At 34.1% G+C, this 9597-nt stretch overlaps 1 protein-coding gene across 3 annotated transcripts; it reads right to left on the reverse strand.

The window, feature by feature from the left end:
- Positions 1 to 72: 72 nt before the first annotated feature.
- Positions 73 to 8385, reverse strand: LOC141678305 (uncharacterized). Of its 3 annotated transcripts, none has more exons than XM_074484588.1 (10): positions 8252 to 8385; positions 4219 to 5121; positions 3455 to 3584; positions 2927 to 3360; positions 2594 to 2674; positions 2407 to 2505; positions 1499 to 1657; positions 1274 to 1360; positions 1122 to 1193; positions 73 to 679 (listed from the first exon to the last, which is right to left on the reverse strand). In XM_074484588.1, the coding sequence occupies exons 2-10, from the start codon at positions 5038 to 5040 to the stop codon at positions 350 to 352; spliced, it is 2214 nt and encodes a 737-aa protein (XP_074340689.1). In that variant the 5' UTR covers positions 5041 to 5121; positions 8252 to 8385; the 3' UTR covers positions 73 to 349. The 3 variants fall into 3 exon arrangements, with proteins under 3 accessions (XP_074340689.1, XP_074340697.1, XP_074340705.1); XM_074484596.1 differs by lacking the exon at positions 8252 to 8385 and adding an exon at positions 6297 to 8126; XM_074484604.1 differs by lacking the exon at positions 8252 to 8385 and adding an exon at positions 5325 to 5855.
- Between the last annotated feature and the right edge of the window lie 1212 nt (positions 8386 to 9597).

Raw genomic sequence — 9597 nt, forward strand, 5'->3', positions numbered from 1 at the left:
GACATTTTTTTATCCTAATAAGGTGCCTTTTATCCTCTCTAAAAATTCGCACAACGAAGACAGGCTAACAAATAAAGAACATAACACCGTTGATAATTCATTCTAATAGTCTCATATATTTGAATATTGTGCCCAATACAATTGGGTGCAAACGCTATACAGACTCTTCGGTCTTTATAATGCAGCTTCAGCTTGAGGGTTTCAGTTTATGCAAGGGTACAAATAGATGAAATGAATTTTCTCGGGCTTGCATATGCTAAAACAAAACAAGGTCATCTTTATGCCCATATTGTCAAACTTGAAAAAGTTGGCCTAATCTGAGAAGGGTGGTTTTACATTGCCTTGGCGTTCACCATTGTTTCTTTCCCTTCTTCTTTCTCTTACCACCAGTACTACTGGCACCACCACCCCCGGGATTGCTTGCACCACCTTTGAAGCCGCTCTCAGCACGTGCATTAGGACTATCTGAATTACCCTCAGAAAAATTGTCAAACATGCCAGCTTGCACTGCATTCTGTAACCACTCAACAAATTCTTCTTCGGTCATAGACTCCATATTAGATGGTATACCACCTCCTCTTTGCCCATTATTCATTCCTTTCGCACCGGTATGCTTTGATGTAACACTTGTATTCACATGGAAGCTTGGTTTGTGAGTATTGACTGGACATCTCATTCCCTGCAAAGACAATCCAGCATAAGGGAATGGAAATATATATAGATGTGTGTGCCCAGAGACCTATAAACATTACTGTATCTCTTAACTATTCAACATGCTTTTTCAATTTCCATTCATTAAAAGTATCTTGAAAGTTCAACCTTAACTTGTTTCAAAATCCTTTTTTATTCTACATAGAGTTTTAATCCCATCAGCTGATATCGAATGATCATACATGCAATTAAGCTTAATTCAGTTTAATAGCGACTATGACTCACTCTTTACATGTACAAGTTCTGAATATGTTATAAACGAAGGAAATGAAAAATACTTTGTAAAGCACTACATTGGTGCGGCTCCTTCACACTATTTTTTTTAAGATAGCATTCCAATATAAAATTAATATCAATACCCACACATTTCCTCGAAAACTCAGCCTTACAGTTTAAGAAAATAACATTACCTGACAGATATACCATTCGGTCGCATTGTATATTTTGCTATCAGCGCAGATATATGCAGAAGGAGCATCTACCTGTAAATTAACCACATGTAAAGAAGTATTTATACATCAAGAAGCATGGATATTTCTAAGACACATCTACACATACATACCTTCTGCATCAAACCAAATAGGAAGGGTTGCGAAAATTGTTCAACCCACCCATCTCCATCTTTAGCTTGGTGAAATTCATTGCAATCCTTCAAAAGAGTTTATAAGAAGAAACCTTAAAACCTCTAAAAGATCTATCTCCTTAAACGCAGGAAAAGAAAGATTGCATACAAAGTTTCATCACATGAACATTTAACAACTTGAAATATTTTGGAAGAGGGAAAAACCTGGCACCATCTTGCTCTAGACTTCAATTTCTTGGTATGGTACCAGACATGAAAATTGTTGCACTTTCTGCAAACAATACGCCTGGATTCCCCAGAAAAATCCTCATTATCAGCGTCTGTACGTGCAAATCTAGAGCCAAAGAAACTATATCCTGTATCCTGCAACATTTGTTTCTAAAGCAATAAGCAGATAATGAGATTTAAGAGCAGATCTGCACATCTATCATACAATCAATGCCAAGATAGCTGTGTGTTCTGAAATATTCCTTGTCCAAAGAGCTTAATTGTATTTCATAAGAGCTAAAGTAAGGGCAAAAATTCCAACTGCCTCATTGGCATTCAACTGACTGGACTTTCCATCAACTACTCTTGAAGTATTATATGGGCAATGACAAATATTATAGAATATGCACGTGTTACTATTAATTTGGTATTTCAAATGTATAACATAAATCAAAAAGTGTACAACTTGACTATGGAAGCGAAAAGGATCATGTTTTATGAAGGAGAGAAAATGCTGCAGAGATGCCTTCCTCGTAAATGAGAATATGTAGAAAAGAAATCTAGAACTGAAAGTTTCAATTTTAGTGCATCAATTTTTCCTATAAAAGCAAGATCTACAATAAATGGGAAATGTTTGCAATTCTTGAAAGTATTTGGTTGGGTATAAATACAAAATTAATCTGCTTTTTACGAAAATATTGATTTCCAGCTTGTTTGATCAAAGGGCGAGACATAATAAGGAATTAGGGAGCTGCACTCTGTCTCGATCCTAGTTTCTATATTTAAATGTAAACAATCTCTGTTCACTTTAAGTTCTTGTTATCATCTACTAATAAAGTTCCTAACCTAAAATTGTGATAATTGATATCCTCAAATAAAGCTAGAATAACTCTAAGTTAATAAACCTGTTGAGGTGCATTTTGAAACCTCTGAAAGTAACTTAGCAGCTCTTCTCTCTTCAGTTCATCATCATATGATTTCCGCTTAACTGAATCAAGCAATACCTGCATAACATAGTTATACAACAAATCAGTCACGAAAGTTATAGATGTTGAATAGAATATAACCTGGAAACTGGGAAATGTATACGACCTCATATGCATTTTGAAGTTTCTTAAACGCTTCTGCAGCTTTTTCATTACCCATATTCTTATCTGGGTGGACCATCATTGCCTAATAACAAAAAACAAAAGAACTCCCTTTAAGAATCTCTGAACTTGATTTTATAAACTGAATATGATAACGACCTAGAATAAATGATTTTAACTTCCCTTGAGAAAAGCAATTATCATAATAGATTTTAACAGACAATCCTAAACCAGCTGAGGGAACAAGTTTCCACCTCTTTAGCTTGTAAGATATCATCTGAGATGAATATAAGATAACCAACATATAAGAAACCAAATTCTTGTAAATACAACAAACCTTTTTTCTATATTCCCTCTTTAGTATGGAAACATCTATGCTTCCAAATTTGGAGAATCCCAATGCCGAATAGTGATCTGCACAATTTAGTAACCTAACAACTTCTTCTTCAGGTGTTAAATCAGATTCAGACCCACTTGTTGAAGGGACTCCGGAACTACGGTCAGCTGTGGGACCAAAACCAGATTCAGAGGACGAAGCATTCCCCTGCTCATTAGATTTTCCTGGTCCAGCTGATTCAAATGGGGTGTCGGGACTTCCACGCTTATTTATATTCTTCCTCAGGAAAAATATAAGAGCATCGCTGGAAATGAAGGAGATATTAAAACCGAAGAGCAAACCCAGCCATCCAACATAGAACCATGCACAATATACTGAATACAGTGTGGCAATTAACAGTGCAACTCGTTCACGGCCAAATGCGAATGCCATTCCTGCACATAATTTACCACCAAATCACCAACCTTAGCCAAAATCTAAATCAAATACAGTATACTAAGCACAGCTGAACTATGATCAAAGATTTACCTCCACAGAGAGCAAAAAAAGCTGTAGTCCAAAAGCTTCCATACATCCACAACAAAACAGTTGCAAATAATGCAATTAACATAAGAGCTATAGTGAAACCAGCCATAATTCCCGTAAAAGCACTTATAGCCTGGAAAGAACAAAAATTGATTGCATGCATAAATATGTACATTGCAATTATTAAGAGTAGATATGTTACAAGCTGGAGGTATTTAAGAAACAACAATGATATGAAGACATCAAGATGCTAAAGCCAATGGCTACTTATGGTTACAAAAACGATGCAAGGGATAGGATGGACATTTCCAATAATTTACCATGCAATCGACTATCTTACCCCAAATTTCATCTTTCAAAGTTGTCATATGGACTGAATGTTATCAATTTCCTATCCCTGCAAGTTCGCAAAAAATCACCCCCCCCCCCAGATGAGCTAAACTTGGATCTCTTTTGATATGTTCTGTCACAGTTATATTTGTCGCATCCCCCCCCCCGGTCAAAATAATCAAAAACAGTCAGGTCAGAGTTTGGACGGTATTGCTATTATTTTTTATGGAATATGAGAACTTACACAGTAACTGACTAAATCATCAACAAAATAATAGACAACAACCTTTAGTTACAACAAGTATTTAATAGTATACTTGAGTACATACAAATGATAGTTTAACGAAACTAAGCAGAATAGATGCACAGAAGAAGAGGAGTGTTGTTTGAAAGGGTGATAAGAATTGTTTGAATAAGAGCACAAACTATAAACTCACCAGGATAACAAGAAATTTTGTCAAACCAACCATGGAGACAAGGGAGAACATGCTAAACCAAACGACTGCCAAAAATGATGTTGTCCCCATGCGTAGAATGGAATCAATGCCTCTAAGGCAACAGTCCAGCCATACCATTGCCAGTAGAAGCATTATGTTCACAAAATGCATAGTCCATTGCAAGACAACAGGATATGCACGATCAAACTTCATTCGGACAAAATCACGAGCATTTAATGCATGCGTCGCTATAGTTATGAACAGCGGCTTCTTCTTCTCCAACCACTCCTTGGATGCCTTTAAGGTTGACAAACCCAAAGTCTTTAGGCGTCTATAAAGAACCTCTACACTTTCCATTGTATCTTCCATACGCAATCCACTAAGGGAGCTGCCAAAACTACTTCGTAAATGAGACCCAATATTGCTGATAGGTGATGATCCCATTTCTTCTCTTAGAGCAGAAGCTTCAGTAGTAGACGGACTTCTAAAGGTATCTTGTGACATGAATCCAGACATCACTGGGTGCTCTACACCTTGTCCTTCACTTGACCCTGTTTTTTTATTTTTTAAATGTTTCTCAAGTTTTTGCTTGCTTTTTTTCTCATCTCCTAATCGATCAGTTTTACTTGAGTGCTCCCCCAAATGTTCAGTATTTGAAAGTTTACCATTACGAAGTTCCTCCCTGCTACCAACCTTTGCATCACTTACCTTTCCCTTTTGCTTTGCATTAGGCAACGAGGACAAGGAATCAGATTCTCCCTTCTTTTGTTTTGACAAGTTCCTGTCTAAACCATTCTTCTGCTGATTTCCCTTCCGAGCCATGAAACGTAGTATAATAGGCTGCTACCATCCAATAGAATTATGTCTCCGCCTTCCAGGTCCAGATTTTAATGTATAGTCACGCTGCCACCAGAATGTAGAAAAATTAGGGTGCCAGAACCTCATTAAGGAGAAATCTGCCTATGTTGGAACATCACAAAAACTCTTTCTTAAAAAACGCGTTTAAGAACTATACAATACAAATGAGGTTATGAATCAGGGTTAAGATGCACAAGATGTAGCAGAAAAGAGACCCTATCTTTGGAACAAAAAAGCATAATACTTACATACAAATACACCACCCATGAGTGGTATAGACAGATCAGAAACCCTTCTGATACGGGGATGCAAACTTTGACCATTGGCACACGCGTTTCCTTCTATATATTCTCCTTAAAGTTTTGACTCTTTCAATTTTGCTGTGGTATTTGTGTGTGTGTGTGTGAACAAGTCATGCGAACATCATGGGCACCGATCTACATTATCATCATTTTGACTTGTTTCATTTTTGGTAAGTAATTTTTGGATGTGATATGCATCTATATTATTCAACATGGGTAATTGAACTAATGCCAGAAAGTTCGTACTTAAGAAGCTAATGACAAACACTCAAAGCATCAAACAGATTACTAAATTAACACCTAAGTTACACCCAAAACCAAAACATAAACGAACAAGCATGAAAAGAAATCAGAAATTTCCCAATTACACAACATAACTACCTTCAGCCACTATTTTTTAGCGAAAAAATGAGTACACAAATATTTGCAACTTGAACTACTTAAGCCAAAAAACAGAGAAATATAACAGGAATCCACTTGGCAAATATATATAAAATACACAAACAACCAATGAATAACAGAAAACTATGAACATAAAATAATTCAGACATGAGAAAAGCTAATAAATAACATTCAACGTGTCCAATCAATCACTCAGTTAAATAATAATTTAGCCTTAAATACAAATTTAAATCTACATAAATACAATAACAAATCTCTATACAAATTCATCTCTAAAGAAATGATAGGGCTTTCGAGTTTTGAGTTTTAATCGAGTGTACAACACACCTCATCCCTAGAATTGAAAAAATACACACACATAATAAACACGCACATATATATTATTCAATTAGCCGCATGCCCTATGTAAATATGAATTGATTCACCTTCCCAATTTAGATACAAAATCAAAATATATACACATATCTGTGTGTATGTATGTGTGTGTGTGGAGAGAGAGAGACAGGGAGAGCTTACAGGTAAACGATGGAGAAGAAGATTACAAGTGATCGAGTGGAGCACGCCGCCGAGTACAAAACCCTAGCTCAAATGTATGTGTGTGTGTGTGTACCATTTTAATTTTTTGATACAGGCTCAGAACAAACATTCTTGGTTCTATCTAGGCCCACTAAATATGAAACCAATTCAAAGTTATGTGATGTTAGGCCCAGGTACAGAGATTTTAGATTTTAATGACCACGCGGCCCAGATATATTGCGCAAATATTTTTCTGGACTTGGACTTTAACTTTTAGCCTGTGTTATAAATACTTCGTTTGAGGCGAGGAAAAAAGAAGTGCGAAAAAACAGAGTCTTTCTAGACCCGTCTCAACTCAAGGCAAGCTAAATGTTCCATCTTTTTACTAATCTTCTTTAACCTAAAAATAATTTTTTAAATAAATACATTTCTTGGTGATTTCTTAGAGAAAACAAGTTAAAGAAATAGAATTTTCAAACTTTGTTTCTTTTAAAAAGAGTTTCTAAAAAATCAAATATTTCTGTTATACGGAGAATTCCGTATAACAATATTTTGGAGATTGTTAGTCGTAAATAAAGATCTGCGGTTCGTCGTAATAAAGATCTGCGGTGAATCCGGTGATTGATGAGTATCTGTGGCTGAGCTTAGATAATGTTCTTCCTAAAAATAGGAGAAGTCCATTACTTCACTCATTTTCTCTCGACGGGTTACTAGTCATCCCAATTTATCTACGTATCCTCGAAATAAGTTAGAACACATAGCTAGTCCTGGCTGGATCGACCCAAATCCACTGGACTGGCCAGAAAAAACAAATTCAACTGACTAGCCTATTTATTTATTGTGAAGTACATAATTCTGCTAACTTTTCTATATTCTCGTAACTTATCCACCTGATTTCCCGAAAATATGAAGATCATGCCATCCTAGAATCATAAGAAGTTACAGTTATATTTTCTACCCAACTGACATAAGTCCTCAAACTCTCACCTGCCACTTTAAATCCTCCAAAGTATGATGAGAAGACTCTTTTCTCACTTCCCTGTTGATTTTCAGTCCCTTTATTTCCGTCTCAGTTACTCCATGTTAATGTGACAAGCGCCTCCGCTCTAATCAAGAACGTTTCTATTTTCGAGAAATAAATATCTTCACAATGACATTACGTGCTGAATCAATCACTAAATTAATACTAACTTAACCTCAAACACAAATTTCAAGTCACCGAACCTGTAAATACATAAATACAACAGTGTAACTCTATCCAAATATATCTATAAAGAAATGATAGGTTTCTTAAGTTTAGAGTTCTAATTATAGTTTCAACTAACAATACAAATCAAGATCGTTTCTATTTTAGAAAATTTAATACCTTCACAATGACGTCATTAAGCGTCGAATCAATAACTTAATTTAAACCTAATTTAGCCTCAAACACAAATTTCAAGAAACGGAACTTGTAAATACAAAAATACAGTAACGTCCCTCTGTCTAAATTAATCTCTAACAAAAATGATAGGGTTTTCGAGTTTAGAGTTCTCATTATAGTTTCAACTAACAATACAAATCAAGATTGTTTCTACTTTAGAAAAATAAATACCTTCACAATAACATCATTCCGCGTCGAATCAATCACTTAATTTAAACCTAATTTAGCCTCAAACACAAATTTCAAGTCAATACGATAACATATCTCTGTCTAAAATTATCTATAACGAAATGATAGGGTTTTCGAGTTTTCGAGTTCTAATTGAGTTTCAACTAACAATACAACACACCTCATCCCTAAAATTGAAAAACATACACACGTAATAATAAACACACACGCGCATATTATTCAATTAGACCTAATTAAATATGAACTAACTCACCTTCCTAAAATAGAAACAATATCAAAACATATTACATATAAGAGAGAGAGAGAGAGAGAGAGAGAGAGAGAGAGAGAGAGAGGAGCATACAGGTAAACGATGAAGAAGAAGATGACAAGTGATCGAGTGGAGCACACCAACAAGTACAATTCCACAGCTCAGCTGTAGTATATGTATGAATAATTAATTGTATATACGGAACATATATATACAATTTTATTTTTCTATAACAGGCTCGGACAAACATTAATTTATTGGTTATATCCAGGCCTGCGGAGTTTGGGCTGTGGATACACCCAAATTCTAAGTTTTGTGATGTTAGGCCCAGATGGCCCATAAAGTTATTTCCATGGAGTTATCATACATTTTTCTTGAATCTTGTTATAACCAAATGCTCTCTTATAAAAATCGGCCGATTTTTCAAAAATCGCCGATAAATCGCTCAAAAATCGGTCAAAAAAATTTGTCCGATTTGACCGATTTCCGATAAATCATCCAATTTTTTAAAAATCATCTGATTTTTTAAAAATCGTCCGATAAATCGTAAATCGGTACCCCAACCGAATAGTTCCGATTTCCGAAATCTGTAACACTGGGTCCAAAGGAAAAAAACGCGTGCGATGCACGGACTGTACATAATTTTTTTAATATTACATAATTTAAAAAAAAACTTGAATTCAATTCTTAATTTTGTTCATTTAAAATTTTAAATGATATTACTTCATGATAATTATATAAGTAAGCGTATATATTCATAACTTTTTAGAAGATTTAAACTTATTTAAAGTGATAACACTGGTAAGGGGAAATATTTTTATAATGAAATTATTATTTTATTGAGGGTAAAAATATAATGTCTTTATTATGTTGGTACCTTAAAAAACTATTATTTTAGCATGGTGATTACTTAATCGATTAACTATAACTTTATAAAAGATATTTGAAAAAGATAATATTACATGCAATATTAGTGATTGGACGATATACTCTTATTGAAAATTCTAAGTGTATTTAAAAAAAAAATATGTTTTAAATAAAATTTGATTTTTTATTTCACATAAATAGATTACGAATTATACTTGATCTAATATTAATTTGATTTATCCCTGGTCATTGATTTACATTGTTTTATTTTAGCTCGATGCCCAATACACTAACCCAATTAAACTAATTATTTTTAGTTTAATTTTATTTTTTTAAATTCTTGATCAATAAGATTATTTTGTTTTAGACTGAATAATTAATATATATGTTTTTTTGTTGGTCGAATTGTATTTTTATTTTAGTTCCGAATTAGTCTAAATCAATTGTATAATGTATTTTTTTTATCCTGGATAAATAAAATATATTATTTTGTTTATCCAAGTTCATTAATATAATTTTTTTAGGAGGATTGATAGTATTATTATCTATCTTAGCCCGAGTCACATTTTATA

This window comes from Apium graveolens, chromosome 1, assembly GCF_009905375.1.
Source record: "Apium graveolens cultivar Ventura chromosome 1, ASM990537v1, whole genome shotgun sequence".
Classification (NCBI taxonomy): Eukaryota; Viridiplantae; Streptophyta; class Magnoliopsida; order Apiales; family Apiaceae; genus Apium; species Apium graveolens.

What these genes read in the sequence shown, in the direction of transcription:
- LOC141678305 (XM_074484588.1), bottom strand. Translation starts at nt 5,040, where the DNA reads ATGGCTCGGAAGGGAAATCAGCAGAAGAATGGTTTAGACAGGAACTTG. An exon ending in TTTTTTTGCTCTCTGTGGAG is followed by an intron (nt 3,361 to 3,454) that starts GTAAATCTTTGA and finishes AATTATGTGCAG; the next exon opens with GAATGGCATTCGCATTTGGC. An exon ending in CTAGAGCAAGATGGTGCCAG is followed by an intron (nt 1,361 to 1,498) that starts GTTTTTCCCTCT and finishes ACTCTTTTGAAG; the next exon opens with GATTGCAATGAATTTCACCA.